We start from the raw sequence: 20,975 nt of genomic DNA, 5'->3' as shown, positions 1-20,975 counted from the left end.
ATCCGGCTCATTTTTTGTTTTCCTCCAAACACAGTCTTGGTCTGACAGCTTCTCCTTTCGGGTTGCCAGAATTTATGAGAGGTGCTTTTCACACCGTTGTGCTCCTGTGCCCCAGACAATAACTGCAGAATGAGACGGCGCAACCCAGGAAGAGACAGCTCTGCCCGCAACACCGAGCAATAATGCACCGACATGCATGTGAGTGTGCACAAACAAGAGCAGATATTGAATCGCACACTGGTCCGTGTGGAGAGGACATTGTTAGACTGAAATCGATCACGCGAAGTCCCTGAGGACGAAACACGAGCTCGGTGCAGAAGAAAGGAAAAGGACAACTGGAAAAATAAAAGCAAGCCACAGTGATGCTGCAAAAAAAATAAAATCCAGTATCTGCATCAGCATGCACCACAGCATCATCAGCCTCTGGAGAGGCAGCTAGGATCCTTTCATCCGTACTCTGTTTTTTTCTTTTTTTCCTCCTATGACTGCATCATGGATATGTAAGACCCTGAGATTGTGCCAAAGACATTCACTTCCAGAGGCGCGCACACACACACGCACACACACACACACACACACACACTCACACTCACACACACACACACACACACACACACACACACACACACACACACACACACACACACACACACACACACACACACACACACACACACACACTGCATTCTCACCAGCGTCACACACAGTCTTGTGATCCCGTGGCAAACAGCACCCTCTACTGTCGTTTCCCACGCATCGCCCGACCAATCACAGCACAGCAAAGGTAAAGGAGGAGGTTCGAGCTGATAAAAGATTGTCTTTAATGTTTGGCATTGATAATGAATCCCATACCACAGCAGCTATGGGAGTAGGAAAACCACTTTTACAACCAAACACTGTTTGATCATGCTAACACCATATGTACAGGAAAGCACATTGAAAAGTGTATAAAGTATTTATATGACAAGACTCAAAGTCAAGAACGGTGGAGACGGCCACAGTCTAATGGATTTGTCCTTTTTCAAACACTGATTATAGATATTTATCAATTACATTGATCTCTGGAGTACATGTATATACACAGAACAGTGATAAACCTTTTTGGGGATGTCTGCAATAATTCTCAAAAATAGTTCACAATACTGCTGTATGTACAATAACAGAATTTACATTGAAAAATTCTATTGTACGCATATTTTGAGTATCACTTCAGTCACCAGTTATCCCCAAAGCCATACTCACATACTGTCTATATCGAGCCTCAGGTTCATCTCCATACAAAGTACAGCAGCCTATGCAGGTACCTGGGCCTTCGGTCTCATCACGGCTTCTGAAATATGTTCACACAACTGATGATCTCACATACAAAAATAGATGTTGTCTAGTCAGCTGACAACTTGATGTACAGAAACACAAAGCATCCACCTGCAAAACAAGAAACAAAGAACAAAAAAAGAAACAACCAGGAAAACAAGTTATTGTTAAAATATTAGCTATATCCTTCCCACCCACTATGTCTCGATAAACAGCGCTGTTCCACAGAAAGTAAACCTCCCTCTGCGTCCGGGCCTCAGTGATCTTCTAAAGCACATCGTCAGTCTTCACACAATAGAAGGTGATTGAGAAAGAGCCGCAGGCAGAATAAGAAATATTTTAGCGCCACAAACCAAACAACAATCTGAAAACCAAAGCGGGACGAAACCATACAAAAACATCACTACTGTAGGTAGATATCTTCTTCTTTTTTTTTTGTCTTCCTTCAGGAGGCGTAGAGAGAACGGAATGAGAAGGAGCGCGGCCGTTGCTGAATGAACTTCCTCGCAGTCTGGATGAGGGGTCAAACTGCATTTGAGTGCACTTAAGGCAGGTAGGCAATTCCCAACGCTGTCTGAGTGGGCCCCTCGACCGGCCACTCAGCGGGCGAGGCTCCAGACAGTGTCTTCAGATGCCAGTGCAGCTGTCCAGGCTCAGCCCTCACTGCTCAACATGGTCTGACGACCATAAGGAGATGGACAAGATGGAGGGGGGGAAAAGAAGAGAGAGAGAGAAAAAGAGAATGGTACTGGTTTTCTTTTTCCAGTGTCCGGCAGGTGGTTGAGGTGTGAAGTGGAGCGGAGGACCCTGCCCGTCATTGTCCCTAAGTTCCCCATCAATCTGCCCCCGGTGCCCTCGTTCCTCTCAAAATGTCTTTGTCACACGAAAAGAGACAAATAGAGACTTCCTCAACATAGACTGAACTTAAAGCACTTAAAAACAAAATCCAGGATTGCAGCTTGTGCAATACAAATAGAACATCTCATCTGAATACATTCACGTAGGTTTTCCGTACGCACGGTACGGATAGGAAATTTTCATAAAGTTCATATCCCTTGAGAAGCCGGTCCAAGAGGAGAGCTGCAAGTCCAACTAGAGACCTGCCACTTATGACAGCCCAGCAGCAACATGTATTACAGTGCGCCATTTGATATGATTCACTATTAAGGAGCACTTAACAGTGTTTTGAAAAACATAACGGACTCAAGCCTTTGAAAACACTATGATGTAGCAAATTTATCAAAATAAGAATTTGTGTGTATGAAGCATTTATAGCAGAGAGGTCCCTTCACTGTGAACGATGACCCTCTGCCGTCGCCTTGTGTTGTGAAAATGACATGAAAAGCGAAAAATCAAGGGAGTTCAGAGCTTATACTGCACCTGGGGTCGAGTTGGCTGTGATCATGGTCGTCATATTTCACAAAACTGTTGTATTATTCTCAAATGGAAAAAAAAAAACATGCTCACAGACACGTTGTACAGTTGTGTACAATCAATATCAATTTTTGAACAGAGTCAATCTGTCTCATTGTCCGACGGATCATTTTCTTCTAATAATATCTGAGAGGCCACGCGGAGCAGTGTCGGCAGTTGAGCCTCATAACTGGGGCTTCGTTTAGGTTCTCTCCTTCCTTTCTTTCTTTCATGTGCACTGGAATTAAAACACAGAGCGAGAAGGGTCAACTGAACGCACCGATTCACGTCAGACTCTTTTCTGTCACTGCTCCTTTAACTCAGTGCAAATGAAGGGGAAAAAAAGACAAGGAGGAGCAACTGAAATACAAGCGGAGCCCCCTCATCACTGCGTCTCCTCGTGCTCCTCACTGATGCACTGCTCCCAGGCATGTTTGCCCTGGTCCTCTCTGTGGCCGTGAGGGGAGTGGAAGATCCTGCGGGGCAGCGGGATGGGCTGCGGAGGCAGCTCCTCCTCGGGGATGCAGCCCTCCCTCAGGTAGGGTTTAGGCGGCACGGCTGGCGGCTGAGGCCTGCGGTAAGGGATGTGGTGGGGGCCGTGAGTGGGAGCGTGGTGGTGCGGCGGTGGCCCGTGGGAATGGCTGTCCAGCCCCGGGTGGGCGTGGGCGTGAGGGTGTGGGTGGTTGTGCGGGTGGTGCGAGGCGGGGCTGCGGTAATGGAAGGGGCGGACCGGGTCCACGGACTCCATTTCGGGTCCGCCGTAGTGGATGTGCAGGTAGGGAGAGGCGAGGTACTCGTCAGGAGGGGACCACAGGTGGCTGGGAAGAGGCTCCAAGGCATCGTTCCGGATTGGGCCCGGGTCTGGATACTGACCTCCGTAGTTGCTCTCACTCAGGGAGGAAACACCGCTGCTGGCGCTGCCCGACAGAGTGGAGTTACTGCCCCCCAGAGCCGACTGAGGACTGGTGGGGGAGCCAGGGATCGGGTGGAGAGGAGACTGGCGACAGAGACAGAGAGACAGCGGGCGTCACGGTTGTGTTTATTTTGAGCTACAGTCGAGGCAGAGAGTCCAGGGTTGTCACGACAACCTGAATCTCAACTCATGCCACCTTCACATGCTGTCAGAAAATATTGGAATCATCTTCAAATAAAAGAAGAAAGAGAAGGGGCAGCTACTTCATCAAACTGACGTGTTTCTAACATTGGCGAACTTGAAAATTGCCTTTTATGTAAATACGGCTTGGCAAGAGTCAACACTTAATCACAGGCATTTTGTGACGAGTCATTTCACTTGCAATGGAGTGTTTTTAATAAACTGACAGTAAGCGGAGCTGAGAATTTGGGAAAAGGGAGCAGGAAGAAACAAGAAGAAGAAGAAGGAAGAAAAGTGGTAAGAGGTATAGAGAAAGCCACAGTTTGGCTGGTGACAATGGGCTGCACCAGTCTGGAAAAATTCCTAAAAAAAACAATTGAACATGAAAAATACAATATAACTTTTACAGAATAAAAATTAAAAGCAGTTGGCGAATTGTGATCCAGAAGTGGAATGTCAAACTACTAAGCAACAAATAATAAATGCATGATATATATCGAAAACAAAAAGTTGCTCCAAGGCTGTTTGAGTCAAAATTCTGATATCTGACGCTACACACTGACGTTTCTCTGACGGATGTTACCTTTCGAAGAGAACGGACGGGCAGGGCGGGGGGAGGTTCGCTGTTCTGGTGGTGAAACGCATCACAGTGCATCAGGAAGTGTCCTGCAAACGGAAGTCACATTCACACAAGTGAGGAGAAGACCTCCAGGCCAGACAAAAGACGGAAATACATGTTCATCCATAAGGATGAAGTCAAAAGAGTAAGTACCTGGTGGGAAAGACCTGGGTGGGACAGGGGGCATGATCACTCCTCCAGTAGACGCTGGCATGTAGGACACCTGCTCCCTGTTCTCTCCGTCCAGACTCCAGCTGCTGGGAGCGTTGGGAAAGACTGGAGCGGGAACAAGTAGAGTCAGTCAACATCACACTGTGTTGTGCACAACTTATACACAACACTGCACATTTCAACCTGTTCTGTGTGTGTGTGTGTGTGTGTGTGTGTGTGTGTGTGTGTTACCTTTCTCCGGCAGAGTCATGTGAGGATCAGCACACGGCTTACAGGGGCTAACTTGCTGAAGTAAGGCACGCTGCATGTGGTTGTTCTTAAAAAGAAAAGAAATAAAGGACAGTAATGAATAAAAAAGCAGCTTTCTTTTTTAAATATAGGACGTCTCTACAGTTTGCTGGGTCGGTCTCACCTGTCCGTTCTCGGCCATGTTGTAGTACATGGCGTTGTTGACCCTCTCACGGTGCGACGGCAACAGTATCATGACTTCTCGGTTGTGTTTGGCCTTGTCGGGCAAAGATGGAGATCCTGGACAGAGAGAAGACTATTGTTGACTCCATTGTACAGATGATTTATGTGATAGACTTTTTCTAATTGGTGCTTCCCTTAAGCGTCTGCGTTTGGTAAAATGTCCACGAAGAAAAATATCAGCGTTGGTCAGGAAAATGGTCATTTCAGTCTCCACCTCCAGTGTGTCTTTGTGTTACTTACCTCTCGCACTCGAGGGAGCAGAGTTAATAATCTGAGAGGAGTTGGAGCGGATTGAGCTCAGGCTGGAGGAGGACGGGCTCGGCTGCGAAACAGATTTTTATAGAAAATATATTCATGTTATATCATAAAGCACTGATCTGGAATAGAAAACATGTTTTTCTTTCCATCTTACAGAATTATTATCCAGGAGACAGAAAATGAATGTGTAAGGGTCCCATATTTTCAAGCAAATTTTATGAAAACTTACTACAAAATTAAAAACAAAATTCCCTGTATTTTGCTGTGAATTACTCAAAAATTGACTAGAAAGGCCCACACAATTTTGTTGGTCATCAACTACAGTTTAGCCTATATGAACTAGTTTTCTTAACTTACCTGCTATATCATCCTACAGGTTGTTTTTTTTCTTAAAAACTCAAAAATAACAAGTGGGTATTTAATAAATTTAGTAGTAACAGTTTTCCTATAGTTAGTACCAAATTAGTACCAAATTAGTACAACATCTGTAGTAATTTATGGCTAAATACTAGATAATTTTTAGGAAATAAAGAGGAAAGTTTCCAGGAAATTAGAGGACCCATAAAAAAGTGTTACAGTATCAAAAAAGAAATCTAATCAATCAAGCAATATACCAGTTTATCAGGTTTACCTTATTAGGTAGTGTGTTACAATTACCAGTTTTAATGTGAGTTGCACTTTATGACATGAAAAACAAATTCATACATTTTTTCCACTACGTCCATGCCAGCGTGTGTTGTCATTTGGAGCTTCACCTGCATGTGCAGCGCCTCCTCCGGGTGCTCTCCCATCAGGCCGTCGGTCATGATGACCAGGTTTCCCGCCTCGCTGGACGTGTGAGAGGACAGAGAGGAGGACGAGTGACGGATCGAGCCCTGAAGATTCAGAGGGCTGCGGGACACAGACAAGTGGGCCGTGAATTCATTTTTCGTAGAACCTTCACACCTACTGTACTTGTACTGTACATTCCAGTTTACAGTTGCTCTAGCCAAGGTTTTTATTAAAAAAAACATCTGTTTCATAAGCCTGCATACAGTTTTCCTCTTCTTCCTATTTGCCCTGATGAATTTCCACTGTGACCTATGCAGCTCTTCACCTGTCCTGGCCCTCACCCACTGCGTGCTAAGAAACGATATGCTTAGCTAAGGGTAAAGGATTGACGTTTACATGTGAACATTCTTTTAAAAGATTTAAAACACTGGCAATAAATGGGTTAACACAGACATCCAGTACGTTGCGGCGGGCAAGGTTTGGGGCTGGGATGACAGATGTGACGCTGTGCATCAGTCTGTGACTGACCTGTGTCTGTGTATGAGGCGCACGCTCTCAGGGCTCATGTGGCTGTGGGACGAGAGGATGCCTCGAGAAGAGTTGACCCCCGGGCAGCCTGCAGGGCCAAATCGATCCGCGCTGGGCACCCCCTGCTGGGAGCCAACCATATACTGCTCTGAATAATCACACTGCTCACACGTGTACTGAAGCACTCGCATGTCAAGATACTGCAATTATGACATGACAGCTACGAACAGGGCAATGTTCATGTACTCACGTGGTGTAAACCTGTCCTCATTAGGTGGAACTGGTCTACAAGCTTCTTGTGCAGGGGACGCATCTCAGGGTGCACCAGCTTCTCGTGAACAGCAAGGCCCACTCCGAGAATGTGCACCTGTTAGAAAAAAAGATGTTGACTCCATTATCATGTGAGTCTGATGAACTTCTACTCTGCCATGTCATGAACTCCAAAGCGGAGGCCGACCTGCTCCTGCATCAGATCCTTCAGATGTGTGATCCTCTCTGTATCTTCTGGGTGACTGCTGATGTAGTCTTTGTCAAAGAAGGCCTGTTGTGGAAGAGGGAGAGTCGAGGGATGAGGATCTCTTACATCACAGATTCATCATCTCTGACTGCAGCTCTCCCTCACTTCTGCCCTGCAACAGTACCGTACCTCCTGATATCTGGCGATGCCCCCGTTCACAGCAGCATCTATGACCCCATTGAGGCACATGCTGAGCGGGTTGATGTTGCCATGATGCTGCCTGTGTTGGTACTGGCTGATGAGAGTCCGCAGCTCCTGGGTCTTATTCTCCACCACGTAAATGGCATTCTCCAGAGGGCTCACCTCCACCTGGAAATAAATACACATGTTCACCAAAAGCTAAAACAGCTTAAAACAACTGTATGTGCAATATAAGATGACAGATTGAAAAAAAACAGTTCACAGAGCTCCTCACCACTTCTCTCCTTTCCACCTCTGCCCAGCGGGAGATCCCGGGGAGAGGACGGGAGAGGATCAGGGTGGTTCTCTCAATCCACAGACTCTGTTAAACATGCAGAGAACAAAATCATGCAGTCTACCATCAGTCACATCCGATGATATAATGACAATGAGAACTGACTGTGTGTGTAACAACAGATTAACAACCAGGCTGGATAAAGAAACACTTCAAGGTAGTGATTTAGTGTCGCATGTAGGTCAGTCCACTAAAGAGTACAAGCTCTGATGTGGTTTGATTCCAAATGTAGGTCAGTGTGTCAGAGGAAACTACAGTATCACGTCTGGTCCACGTCTCTGAAGAGCTGCAGGTTGTAGGTTTTTTTTTATATTAGCTAGAAAAATTGGGTCGGGATTAAACTTACAATGAGCATAAATGCTGAAACGAGTCAGTCAGTCAATCACAGAAGGTGAACAATTGTGAACAATTCTTTTTTTTAGCAATAAAGTTGTTTCAAAAGAAAAGCTGCTAAACATCCAAACTGTTTAAAACTTCCTAAATTGTTTTCAGTCTGACGATGAAATCGTAAAGTGAATATCATTGGGTTTATGGACAGTCGGTTATTTAAAGACATTTCCATGAGCTCCTGCTGAATGTGAAGCGCATTTTTTAAAAGTAAGTTCTACTATCTTTTAAGAATAAATTAGTCAATCAATCTTAAAATTATAGACCCATCAATACATAACTAATGGAAATAATCACAAAGCAAACGAAGCGAAAAAGAAAAGAAAGTGCATTATTTATTAGTTTGTATTTTTGTGACTGTAAACAAATATCGATGTACTTGTGCCTGCCGCTCCTTTATCTTCATGCCGTTTCCTTACGTTACATCATTTTGCAGTGTTAATGACTAATCCACGTGCAGCTCATGCAGGGAGAACTTTACGCTAAACTTACAAGTCATGAATGTATGAATACCTAATATCTCAACACAACGTGAGGCAACTCACGAGCTACAGAGGATTTAACGGACCATGGTGGTGAAATTTGTGTGTGATGTTCAGCAGACTGTGACTGTGACATGACTTAAAAAAACTCATCAAAATCTGAGTCGGTGGTTTATGTTGCCAGGCGACTGTCAATCCCACACACAGTCCTGATGAAGCAGTTTTTCAGCGTAAAACTCCCAACGAATATTGCATAGGAATTAAGTTCTTGCCAGCTTGATCTTTTTTTAATCAAGTCAGGAGAATTTAAACTTATAGACAAACAACTGGTTTAGTGAATCTAAATTTTAAAGGCATTTTCTGTCTAAAGGCTGTATGTCCTCACTGTGGCCACCAGGGGGTGTCGTATCTGCTTACATCACCTGAGATGCCAGATTAATCAATGCAATATAATGGATAACATTTTTTAAAGTTTCGGTTTCCACAGAGTTCAGTCTGTCGTGTGTCTAATGTTTTTCTCTCAGACGTGGACTGAGAGTGGCACTGCAGGCTCACCATACCCTGAACTCGTTCTCACGGTCCTTGGGCCCCTTGTGGAAAGGCCTGTCGTAGTGGAAACGGCTGACGTTGTTTATGCGGTAGAAGCTCTTGATCCTCTCCGGCACGCGCTCCAGCTGAGGCACATCGGAGATGTCCGACACCGGGGTGACCGCATAGATCTGCAAATCTGGAGACCAAGTGTCAAGGAAGTGACACAGAGAGACGGGCACACTCACAGAGGAGGAACAGCAGGAGGGACGTTCAGAGGAAATGCTGACGGTCTCTCTCTCTGACTCTAGCACTCAACCTCAAAATTGCAATTTGTTTTCCTACTTAGCTGGAATAATCTCTGATGCATTCATAACACTTTTATCGTGTTTACAAGAATAAAAACACCAAACATTTGCTTGTTCCAGCTTCTCCTGTGTTCTATTTCAGTCCAACAGTGTTGCCTGCCTGAACAAAATTAAAAAGTAATAATTCATTTGATAGTAAATGAATTATAATAAAAATGAACTGTACATTACTTCATGGTAAAAAAACAAAACAATAATAGTTGTAAAACTAATAGGATACACTGAGCGTCACTCTGCAGGATGGTGTCGTCAGGTTGGTTGGGATGCTGCATGGCGATGGCTTGTGGGAACTCGCCCAGCATCCTCTGCTGGAAGTCCTCGAGTCGCTCATAGTCATAACCACGACAGACAAACTCCTTGTTCTGCGGAGGAGGGACGAACAGAGGTGGATGTGTTTTCTGAATGTGAGAGCGGAGACTAAGGTGACTCTTCTCTCTCTCTTATTTATTGCTCTGGGTTTTTTCTTTCTTATTGTTTTAGTACAGGTTACACTAACTGTTTTATTGTGAATGTGTATAAGAGAATAAAACTACAAATAATAGCAGTCTGCGATTGGATTCCTTTTATACTGCCTATGTTTTTCCTGATGAATCATTTGACAAATCTCCTGCTGCTTTGTTGAAATATAGGCTGATGAATAACCAGTTTCACATTCAGGCTCATATTTTTCAGCACCTGAAATGGGAATTGGTTAAATAAGACTCTAAACCAGCTGAGATACTGTGACAGAGCAGTGGACACATTTCCTTTAGAAAGATCAACAGTTTTCTCCTCAGGTTTCTGTCAGGAGCTGTTGGAAAACACGTATGTGGACACTGATGGATCTCAGTGGTTACATTTTTACAAATGCAGTTATATTATACAATGATGAGATTCATGATACATATTCATGATGATGGCTGGCAGAGAGACAAAACATATAGTTTATAATTTTGAAGTAGCCCTGCTAATCTTTATGCTGGCATTGACGCAGCCGAGTAGCTAGCTGCATCAGCAGAATTACAACTGTGTCAGGAAGTGGAGTCGTGATTCAGTGAAGGCTTACCCTGAGGAAGAACGGAAACTTCCTGCCGTAGAAGCCCATCCGGAAAAACTCTGGTTCGATCCTCTGCTGTTCGATGATGTTGTCATAGTACGCTGCCTCCATTTTCTGTCACAGAATGATAAATACACAAAAGAGTCACCATGAATAATCATCCCAGCACACAGATTACTGAAATCTCTGCATTTCCTGATGATGGTGTGTGTGTGTGTGTGTGTGTGTGTGTGTGCGCGCGTGTGTGTGTGTGTGTGTGTGTTTGTGTGCGCGCGGGTAATTAGGACATTGTGTTTTATACAACACAAATAACAGCAGGATGAGGAAGCATGCAAGACCTCACTCACCCGTATCCAGCTGAGGCTCTGGTAATCATATAAAGTCTCATACTGGAAAGCGAGCTCCCGGCAGAGAGAGATCCCATATTCCCAGCACTGCAGTCATTTATGAACGAGACAAAGGGGTTGAAGAAGGGTTAGGGTTAGCTCATCCTTCACAATCAAGACAAATCACTTTCAAAAATGACAACGTTTGAAAACTTTGGAGGACTGGCATTACATTTTTTGTTTTATTTTTTGAATGGAGGTGGTATGAAAAAAAATGTTCTTCTCTTTCATCCATGTTAAAGCGTCTTATTTATTCATTTACTTTCCTTTTTTGGGGTAGGGAGGCATAGAAGATACACAAATTGTAAAGCCCCCCGATGCAAATTAAGATTAAAAATTTCTACATAATTTCCCCCCTATTCATTCACTGAGGTCACAAACCTGCATGTTGCTCTTCATGTGGAGATAGATTTCTATTTGCACTTGAAGAACGTTTAGAGTGGAGGCAGTGAGCACAATGTTTGTTATTGTTTGTTTAAGAGCAGTGATTAAAAAAAACAACAACAACCAAGAGATTAAAAAAGAGTTAATAAAGGAGGCCACATTTCTTTTCCTTCTCAGCTGCTCCCAGAGTCCAGGGGGCTTTGTCTTCCCCAAAGTACAGAGACCAGTCAGCTCATTGAATTACGTGGATGAGTACCAGCCAGGGAGGAGAGACGCGGGGAAGCAAATCACATTTGAACCAGCTGCCCCTTATAGTACAGGGGTGTGGACAAACGTTGCATTTTAGTATTCATATAATAGCAATGTTCAGTATTTGTTTTGGTACAGAAAAAACTCTTCATTGATATGGGATATATATATAAACCAAAGCAATGACAAAAGAAAAAGAAGATGTTTTTCAACATTGTAAAAAGGGACGCTGCTCTGCTTTACTTGAGTCGAACTATTTTGTAGAAGATAGAGAAAGATTATAAATAACACTACAGGATTCTGTGTCTCTCCCAGTGTTGATGAGGGCAACAATTATCTTGGGAACAGCTGCGGAAGGCAAACAGCTACAATAATAAAAGAAAAACTAAATTAGCAAAATATAAGCTTTGAAATTTACTTTTATCGATAACATGTTAAGTTTCTGTGGTGTGTCTTCCAGCGCCAACCCTAATCATATTGTCCCATCACTATAAAGTAAACTCATCTTACTGGGTCAGAAATGCGAAGCCTTTCAACATTTCACTGAAACACTGGCTTGAAACTAGTGAAAACCGGAGTAAGAGGATGAGAAGATGGAGATGAAGCTATAAAAAAAAAAAAAAATCCACTTTACCTTGCCCTTGTTGAAGTAGTGGAGGATTTTACGACTCAGGTTCTCCTTGCGTTGCCACTCACTCTGACAGGGATAGTGGAGGAAATCCCTCAGGGGCCGGTCCTCCCACTGCAGCAGCTCCCAGTACAACAGCAGGGTGAACGCTGCCTCTGTAGCAGGGGTGGCACCGGTCAAAGGTCAACAGAATGAAAGCGTGTCATCGTAAAAAGCTGCAGTTTGCACAATCTGGCCACAGCGATGACCTCATACCTTCCAGACATTTTGTGTCCGGCCTTTGTAGGCAGATGGCGCGTGAGACCGAGCGGCGCCAGTGGCAAGAAGCACGAGGTGCCCCGAGCACAGCGAGTATGTTTTTGTTGTATTGGTGGCCAGAGGTGCAAAGAGCATCTGCACAGTTGACATCATATCGTCTACTCACACTCCCTGGTACAAGTTTTTTCTGGCACAATCGTCAAATGATAAAGAATTGTGTGAAATTATCTCTTGCACCTCAAAATAGTTCAGGGTGCGAGTTATACAAGGTATCACAGTTATGGTGTGGAGGGACAGAGAGGGACACCAGGCTGCTCGTACAGAAGAGAAAGGATGTAAAAGTATATACTGTGTCTTTAACGCTCGTGTGTGTGTGTGTGTGTGTGTGTGTGTGTGTGTGTGTGTGTGTGAGGGTGCGGCAAGCTAACCAGGCTGAAGACAAAAAATTGCTTCTGATGGTTTCATGCGAACAACATTGTAAAATTGTGTAAATTAAACACTGGAAAATTATTATATGACTAAATTAAATAATCAATCAATCAATCAATCAATCAATCAGCCTATCGAACCAATAAGCTTCTCAGTCCGGAGGATTTGCTGATTTTAAGTTAAATATCTTTGGGTTTTGTCAGTGCTATTAAGAGAAAACAAGCAATTTGATGACACCATCTTGGGCTTTAGAAATCTCAACAGGCATTTATTACGATATTACAAGGAGCAAATGATTAACTGATTCATTGAAATCGAGATTACTAAATAATGAGGAGAACAATTAGCTGCAGTCCTAAAATCCATTGCATTCACATTATGAAACCAATAAGTCAAAAGACAACTTTCTGACTTGAATTTCAATCTCTGAAGATGAATGCCGATCATTTTTTTAAGGCGGACAATGATTCACACAAATTATCCACATGTATGATTACTGTGTGATTACTGTGCAGTACATGAACTATGAATGTGATTTAACTATCTCGCCAGCTGCCTGTTGTTTGTTTTCACATAAGTGACGGACAGGGTCGCGTTCAATTAGTCAAATTTGGCTGCATTTACATGCAAAGAGTAAAACCACCACTGACAGCAATGTGTGTAAGGCAAAAACACTTTTTACATGATTACATGAACTTCACTCAGATGATTAAAAGTGCCATTACCATACTGAAGTAAAATGGACTGTAACCCCCCCAAATAACTGATTCAGTCCATTCTAGAAAGATGGTCTGATGTCTTCATGTAAACTACAAGCACACATTTATCTCTACCTATCCATATCGGACATTTAGCCCTTAAAGGTTGCCTTTACTCTGATTTCATCATATAATCTTCTTATCCATTATATTTTTTTATTTGCAGCTGAACAAGGAATCCAATCTGCGATGGTGCAGATTCAATAGTTTTCATTAGATGCTGCCCCCAGACTCCATCTTTGGTCTGCAGAGGCCTGTTTTGATTATCTACTGAGAACAAAAGAGGTAACTGGGCCAGTTTCACCGTTCCATGGCCTGCGCACAAACGTATGCAAGAAAAACCAAACAAGTATGAGAGATCACTGGTTTACATTTGCTAATGATAATCATAAAGGTTAATGATAGAGGGGCAACAAAACGAACTGGAGCCTGACAGAAATGTCAATCAAACACACTACAACGCAGATTTCACAAAGCTTTTCTTGGGTGGTGTGGCAAAAAAAAAGCAGACGGGTTTCGGGGCATTAGCGAGCGTGGGTAGAGTTGTAATCATAAACTGCACAACTGTCATTGACCTAGGTCGCTGTGCTAACACTCACTACAGCCAACTGGCATCCCTCCTCCTCTGTTGCCGTGCAGTCGTAAAACAACAATATAGACGACCAGCATCTCCCAAATGGGCAGTCAATCCGACACCTCGCTGAGACTAGACATTGAGGATTCTGCATGTCAAAGTTTAACAAAACTGAATTTTGCACAAATCAAAATAGGGGTGTCAATTCATGAAATAAAAAAATGGGGGAGCATCACTGATCACTGCTTGAATCTTGATCTAATCAGCCTTCTGCAGTGGTCACTTTGTGAAACTTTGTGAAAACCTGTGTTCAGTCAACAACAACACCACTTGGTCAGCGTAAAGCCACTGACATAAACCATGTTACAGCACAAAAGCGTGACCCAGTGTCTCTGTTACCTGTGAAATCCTCTGCCTGAAGATGCAGGTCACACAGCTTGTGGATGTAACGGATGTACATGTCCTCCTTGTTCACCTCTGATTTGTAGAAGTTCTGGGGTTGAAGATTTAAAAAAGTGGTCAAAAACGTATTCCGTGTGTGGAAATATTAGAAATGTGTTTCTTAAATCCAGACGCCCTCATGAATGTCTCACCATAAGGTTGACAGAACCACCAACTTTCTTGCTCTCCATCTCATCTCCTTTCATGCAGTCCCTTAACATAAAAGAATAGTTTGGGTTTCTAATTGATCCGCAATTCTATGACATACACTAATGGTGTTCTTATGTGCAACATAATCTCGGTGTACCTGTAATCCAGTAATCGCTCCACGAGTCTTGTGACGGATGTGACGAATGAGATCCCCGTCTCTCTCCAGGTCTCCTGCTCTATCTTCTCCAGCAGGCTGCACAGAAAACACAGTAGGATGTTCTTGCTAATGATAAGCCACAAAAAGGAAGTGAATAGACATTGATCTAAGATGAGTCCTGGCCTCGGCTGTGAAGGCATCGCACCTCACCTTGGATAAGGACCAAACAGCTGGGTCCTGGGGTTTGACAGCCGAACAACAAAGAGAAGCATGTCAGAAGACCGTGAAAGCAGCTTTATTCTGAGTATCACTCCACAGGCTAAATAAACAGGGTTGATGCTCACAAAAGGCTGAAGAGCTCTCGGTGGTTATCATCGCCTTTCCCATCTGACACCATGCTGTCCAGCTTATCCATCAGCTCTGCTTCCACCTACACACACACACACACATTCAGCCAGAAGATGGGGCGTGTGGTCTGACAAGAAGCTGTCCTTTACACAATCTGTATCTAGTGATACAATGATGTCATAATCACCTGTTTGAAGTTGCCATTTTTCCTCTGCTCCCAATCCATCATGTCGTGGAAAATTGGGATCATAATATTTCGAACCTCGGTCTGAGGGACCAGGGTGACTCCCAGGAAGGGTCCCATCATTCCTGGGATGAAGTGGGGCTTGTTGTCACCTGGATACCACAAACATAGAAGCCATTGTTCTTGCCGATTCCATAAAGATCTGAACGCAGGTGCTTCACTGTGACAGGGGTCGTGGTGTCTGTGTATGTATGTGATGACGCACCCAGTTTCTGCCACATGCTGAAGAGCTCATATGCCATCATCACTCTCATATCTCCGTGCCTGTAAAGAAAAGGGAGGATCGTCAAGAGTGGAGCACTAAACAAAATAACAAACTTGGTGTCAGAGAGAAATGAAAATATGAATATATGGTTGCTTCTCACTTGTCCAGGACTTTCTTTTTCTTGGCAGGGCCGATTGCCTCCAGCTGCAGACTGGGCTGGTTGATGTACAGCACAGTGAGACTGAAAAAGGAGTTCCACACCTGACACACGCCACAGACAGAAAGCAAAAGTAAGCTAATGTTGTGTTGAGGAATTGACATTAGTTTCACTCATTTAATTGTGAGAAAAAGAAAATAATATTTTGTGGCTATAGGGTGGACTGTTTTTCCAAACATGCCGGCCCCCTGCTGCCGGGTCACACACACCTTGAAGTCAAAATCCACCTCCGAGAAGTTCTTGTGCAGCGCCGGAGACAGAAACTGTGTTGTCACCACGATGATGCTGCAGGAGGCAAACAATTACGCCGTCAGCGAGGTAGCAGCCAAAAATAGATGAAACAATTTGCAACCCAAGCGTCACCTTGAGAGCAGGATTATCTAAAGAGAGTCTGAGCTAATAGTTTAATAGCTGTGTATCCGTCGCATCTCTGGGACAATGACAGCATGACAGAACAGGGGAAGCGGACTCACTGACTAGTCAGCAGCCTCATGACACTCCAGTCTCGAGGGAAGATCGTCAGTTTCATCAGATTGCGAAACACGCAGAAGATCTTCAACAGGAACTCCTGCGTGAATACATTAACCACGTTTATGGAGTCTACGTAGTGAGCAGGCCACAGAAACATTTCATAATCTTGCTCTGCGGCTCAAAGATTCCCCCACCTTCAGCTCCTCCTTGCTGTGGAAGTTGTTCAGTAGATGGTGAAAGTGGATCTCTGTCATTTGTCGGAGCAGCGAGAGAAGACAGGAAACATACTCCCCCTGCACAAAAGAAAATGACGGATTTGGAAAGGTTATTGACCTCAAATTACTCACAAAACTCCACTCGGTTTGATTGCACATCTGAGAGGCACACGGAGCGGAAGGCTCACCGTAATCTCGGCAGTGCACTGGGGACAGCGCTGTCCCCTGGACGTCTCCACAGAGTGGGACTTGCTCATGATGGACAGCAGAGTCTGCAGCAGCACGTCCAGCAGGCTCTCCACCATCATCTCCACCTCCTCCTGGACTGAAGAGTCCTGAGACGCAGAGAGACACACAGAGTCGACAGCACAGACGTAAATATCTGTAAATATATATGGGAAGACTCCAAGGGTTTGTGCTAGCAAGCTGCAGATGCATAACCATGATGTGAATTGAATCTTGTTTTTATTAATTCTATGTAACTTTATTGTCATCAAATGGGACTTTTCAGGGGCACTTTCACTACCACAATATACTGTACCATGGAGCTCGTCTTGATGATTGAAAAGATGCTGCTGAGGATCCCAGAACAGATGAGCAGCTCCCTCTGCTGGCGCAGATGCAGGTGGATATGATGCAGAACTACTGGCAGCAAAATACTACGAGACTCTGAGGGAAGGGAGGAAGCGTGACACTGAAACCTACTGTGTTCAAATAGACGTATGTTTGCTTTGGAAGCTATTTAAACAGAAAACACTTGACATTTTCTCTCACCCGGGAAGAAGAAGAGGCGGCTCTCAACTGTGCGAGCGATGGACTGCAGTTTGACAACGTCCATCGACTGGCCGATGTCCACCGTGCTGGGCATGCTCCCCAGGGTGCCCCTGACATACTCGGCAACCTCCTGAACAGTGAACATCTGCAGCAGCTCATCGAAGATATCAGGGAAACTGTTCAACAGCGCTGCCTGAGGTGGACAACAGAGAGCACAAAGAGGTGATTTGAAGTGCATATATGGAATATAAAGCCAGTTTCATACATCATAAAGAATACAACTCATCACATTAAAAACATTTCACATGCTTCTGGGCGGCTTTTTAAGCTGGCTGGCTGACGAAGATCTTAATGTAGGAAGACAATATAATTTTCCTCAACTAACCAGTTACAAACAGCTCAATCTAAACCGCCCATTGCTGATCAGTAAGATTACACCATTCGCTTTGAGTAGGCCGGCGTTCGCGCATCCTCTGTTGCATTGTCGAACCAAAGCGAGGGGGGCGGGGCGGCACTGTGACTTACTGAGATGGACGAGAGTCCCGGAGCGTGACCACAGAGAGGCATGCAGCTGGTCACACCCCTAAACTGTCCAAGAGCAAGCCAAGGATGGGGCAACAGAGGGAGGGGGGGGGGGGGGCGAGGGATTAAAGCATCAATCACCGAATGCACAGAATGAAAGGTGAAAAAAGTCACACAAGGATGAAATGAGAAACAAAAGTTAATGAAAATTAAATCAACGAAACCCTGAATTCAAACGAAGAAGATGACTAAATGAAAAAACGTCCATGAACAAAGATTGAAAGTAGTAGCAAGGTGACATCGATCGGAGGTGTGAACTATCTGACCTGCGTGAACACCAGGTTCTCGGAGCTGCGGCTGTCCAGGCTCAGGACAAAGCGAATCGACTGGAAGAGCTCCTGGATGCTCGCTCTGAACTGCTCCTCTTCCATCCCGCAGGTCGCCCGCGAGTACAGGATACGGGACTGGACGATGAACTTGAACAGGTACTCCAGAGCCTGATGGGAGTTTTGACATGAGACATGCAGTCAGCTAAGGCAGACGTCATGTCGCATCATCAGTCCCCCAACGTAGAATAAGAACTGAGAAGGGGATGTGAAACGTTTCCAATCTTCAGGTCTCAAAAGAGTTACATGTGACCTGAATTCAAAGGAATGACCTCCTCTGGTGGGTCATTCCTGACCGTTCCTTGGTCTAACCCTAAAACTAAAGGTGAACAGGCCTCTTCTGTTCGAGTCCCTCAGTTATGGAATGTCGTCTTTCAAGTCACTTTTCAAAACCCACTATTTTAGACTTGCTTTTTATGGAAAAGTGTTGGTTTTATTAACTTGTTTTTATTTATTTCACTGATTTATTTATTTTACAATTTTTTTTTTTATCTCTGTTGCTTCTCTAATTTAATGTGAAGTTCTCTATAACTTATTTTGAAGAGTGCAATATAAATAAAGGTATAGAAAAATGGCTAAATGGCAAAATCAGACAGGACAACAGCAAATAAGAAAACACAACTACGATAATATTTTTCTCACAACACACCCATTTTCGATTACTTTCTTAATTGACTTGTCCGGGGCTAAAGGCGCGCGGGGTATTTCCTTCAAGTTCAAAGAAAATCGACAGTCCTTGCCGGTAGCAGGTCCCTACATTCACCGTTAGGAGATAATGTCGTTGTGATTTTTCAGTTCAGGGCCACCGTAGACATGAGATCATCTTATCACAAAGGAAATGTTGCACTCCGCACTTGTCAATATGTGAAGAGGTCTCTTGTAACCTCCTTCCCTTCCCTTTCCTCTCAGGGGAAAAAAAGGGAAGGGAAGCAGGGAATTCACCTCCTGGGGCCTCGTATGGCATCGCGTTACTCCTTATCTGCCCTTCTGTTTGACCATTTCCACATGTCGTACTAATTAATCCCAGTAGAAGGAGCCAAGTCTGACATTCTGAAACTAAACCAGCGGGAAGCGTGTGTGCGTGTGATACTTTACCCTCATGGCTTCCTGGATGTGGTCCTGTCGGACGACCTCGGCCGAGCGGTCCATGTACCACTTCAGGCACCTGATCAACTCTCTGCAGAAATGATGAAAGACAACATCACATGTGACTTTGAGGGTAATTATAATTCTCATAAACAAATTCATTAAAAAATTAAGTGAATTTTGCCGTACTTGTATGCCAAAGCTCCGGCAAAGTGGTTTTGGATGTAGGAGTCCATGACAGGTCTGAAGTGGTAGAAACGGCTATCCCTGAGTAGGTTGATGATGAACACCTGAACACACACGTATCAAAAGGTGTTATTGCCTCTTTCCTCTGCTTCAAGTCGCATTACATCATTTGAGTGCAGTTGTACATTCGTCAAATTTCCTACCAGTGACTGGAAAACCAGCGGTCCGTATTTATCAGTGTTGTCATCTAAAAGACAGAAGAGTGTATCCAGGACATCTCTCAAGAACTGTGAGGGGGGGAAAGAAACAAGACCCAGAAAAACCATCACATTAAAGGCCTCGCCGCTTACGAAAATAGAAACAAAGGGTAGCCCCTTCATCCTCCAAACACAGACACAAGTCCTGAAATAATAAATGTCTTCTTATTAAGTTTCCTCTCAGAAAACTGAAATGTCTTTAATTTCTCAAGCAAACTCCCGGAGGAGAGCTAATGTTAATTATTTACGTGGTGTGTAGTCAAGGAAGCCCACTGCATCAAACACAGCTGCAGAGAATTTAAATATTCTTATATCATCCTCCACATCGTCAGATAAATGATCTGCAGGCACCTTGACAATCTCCTCTCCACTGATCTGACGCAGTCGACCGAGGATGTCCAACACCCGGTCTGGATGGGCCTTCCAGTTCAGAAGAGCCAAAAGGTCGACTGAGAAGAGAATCAATTCAAACCGAGTTGAATGGAGCTGAACGGAAAGTGAAAATATATGAATATGTAAGATTAGATTAGACCAGGTTACCATTTTGTGTGAGTTTGGTGGAGCAGAGTATGGTGGAGACCCAGAAGGCCTCTTTGGGGCTTCTCTGGAAGGGCAGGTTCGCCGGCAGGTTGGGGCAACTGTTGAAGTCCTCTTTACAGCAGGGCAGGCTCAGGTACAGACCCTGGTTACTGAAGGTGGCGTTCTCATCACACTGGGGGACGGACACGGACGGGTCAGAGAAGAGCCGTTAGGGCTTGGACACAGTTAGGAGTTCAGTGAAAGAACGTCTGCACCAACATCAGGGAACAAAGAGTTGTAATGCTGGACAATGTGGCCTGATTACAACTGCAGCAGGATGTTTTTTTAAAGGGAGCACAGACACATTACATTGGCTCTTCTCTCTTGCAGCAGTATAGTAAATGTAGGAAAGTGTTCTTGGGCTGCTACAGACCTAAAAGACCTAAATGCATACACTACAATGAAAAATATTTTTATAATTACATTGATAAAGATTAAACACAATGCTGGTGTATTAGATTGACAGGGATATAATATTGTGTTTTGGCAAGAATAAATTCCCTTAACTTTGTTTGAATGTGTTTTGTGTGCAGACTTTGCCATGGGAGGTTTCTAGATGTGAACATATTAACATGGGCATTAGCATCGTGGTTACGTTACAAAAGGCTAGAAATAGCCTGTGGTCAAAACCACAAATTAC

At 44.1% G+C, this 20,975-nt stretch overlaps 1 protein-coding gene across 5 annotated transcripts in view; it reads right to left on the bottom strand.

Annotated features, from left to right (window-relative positions):
- Nucleotides 1–804: 804 nt before the first annotated feature.
- Nucleotides 805–20,975, bottom strand: part of LOC118317057 (dedicator of cytokinesis protein 3) — a 44,835-nt gene continuing 24,664 nt past the window's right edge. Inside the window, exons 18-55 of one of the 5 annotated variants that reach the window (XM_035645499.2) lie at nt 20,297–20,468; nt 20,108–20,205; nt 19,703–19,786; nt 19,503–19,603; nt 19,323–19,404; nt 18,168–18,338; nt 17,845–17,907; nt 17,320–17,512; nt 17,087–17,214; nt 16,734–16,880; nt 16,525–16,623; nt 16,333–16,427; nt 16,069–16,144; nt 15,803–15,903; nt 15,643–15,701; nt 15,381–15,529; nt 15,190–15,275; nt 15,056–15,082; nt 14,846–14,941; nt 14,691–14,751; nt 14,497–14,590; nt 12,085–12,233; nt 10,779–10,865; nt 10,441–10,545; nt 9,616–9,757; nt 9,060–9,226; nt 7,571–7,657; nt 7,285–7,464; nt 7,096–7,179; nt 6,889–7,005; nt 6,639–6,763; nt 6,095–6,230; nt 5,322–5,403; nt 5,023–5,138; nt 4,842–4,926; nt 4,593–4,715; nt 4,404–4,486; nt 805–3,724 (exon numbers count right to left, since the gene is read on the bottom strand). In XM_035645499.2, the coding sequence (XP_035501392.1) occupies nt 3,113–3,724; nt 4,404–4,486; nt 4,593–4,715; nt 4,842–4,926; nt 5,023–5,138; nt 5,322–5,403; nt 6,095–6,230; nt 6,639–6,763; nt 6,889–7,005; nt 7,096–7,179; nt 7,285–7,464; nt 7,571–7,657; nt 9,060–9,226; nt 9,616–9,757; nt 10,441–10,545; nt 10,779–10,865; nt 12,085–12,233; nt 14,497–14,590; nt 14,691–14,751; nt 14,846–14,941; nt 15,056–15,082; nt 15,190–15,275; nt 15,381–15,529; nt 15,643–15,701; nt 15,803–15,903; nt 16,069–16,144; nt 16,333–16,427; nt 16,525–16,623; nt 16,734–16,880; nt 17,087–17,214; nt 17,320–17,512; nt 17,845–17,907; nt 18,168–18,338; nt 19,323–19,404; nt 19,503–19,603; nt 19,703–19,786; nt 20,108–20,205; nt 20,297–20,468 (4,662 nt within the window). In that variant the 3' untranslated portion in view covers nt 805–3,112. Of the gene's footprint in view, nt 3,725–4,403; nt 4,487–4,592; nt 4,716–4,841; nt 4,927–5,022; nt 5,139–5,321; nt 5,404–6,094; nt 6,231–6,638; nt 6,782–6,888; nt 7,006–7,095; nt 7,180–7,284; nt 7,465–7,570; nt 7,658–9,059; nt 9,227–9,615; nt 9,758–10,440; nt 10,546–10,778; nt 10,866–12,084; nt 12,234–14,496; nt 14,591–14,690; nt 14,752–14,845; nt 14,942–15,055; nt 15,083–15,189; nt 15,276–15,380; nt 15,530–15,642; nt 15,702–15,802; nt 15,904–16,068; nt 16,145–16,332; nt 16,428–16,524; nt 16,624–16,733; nt 16,881–17,086; nt 17,215–17,319; nt 17,513–17,844; nt 17,908–18,167; nt 18,339–19,322; nt 19,405–19,502; nt 19,604–19,702; nt 19,787–20,107; nt 20,206–20,296; nt 20,469–20,975 lie in introns of all 5 variants that reach the window. The other 4 variants (XM_035645500.2, XM_035645498.2, XM_035645503.2 and 1 more) reach the window with 4 other exon arrangements.

Source organism: Scophthalmus maximus, chromosome 3, assembly GCF_022379125.1.
Source record: "Scophthalmus maximus strain ysfricsl-2021 chromosome 3, ASM2237912v1, whole genome shotgun sequence".
Lineage (NCBI taxonomy): Eukaryota > Metazoa > Chordata > Actinopteri > Pleuronectiformes > Scophthalmidae > Scophthalmus > Scophthalmus maximus.
This window is presented reverse-complemented; position numbering and strand designations above follow the sequence as displayed.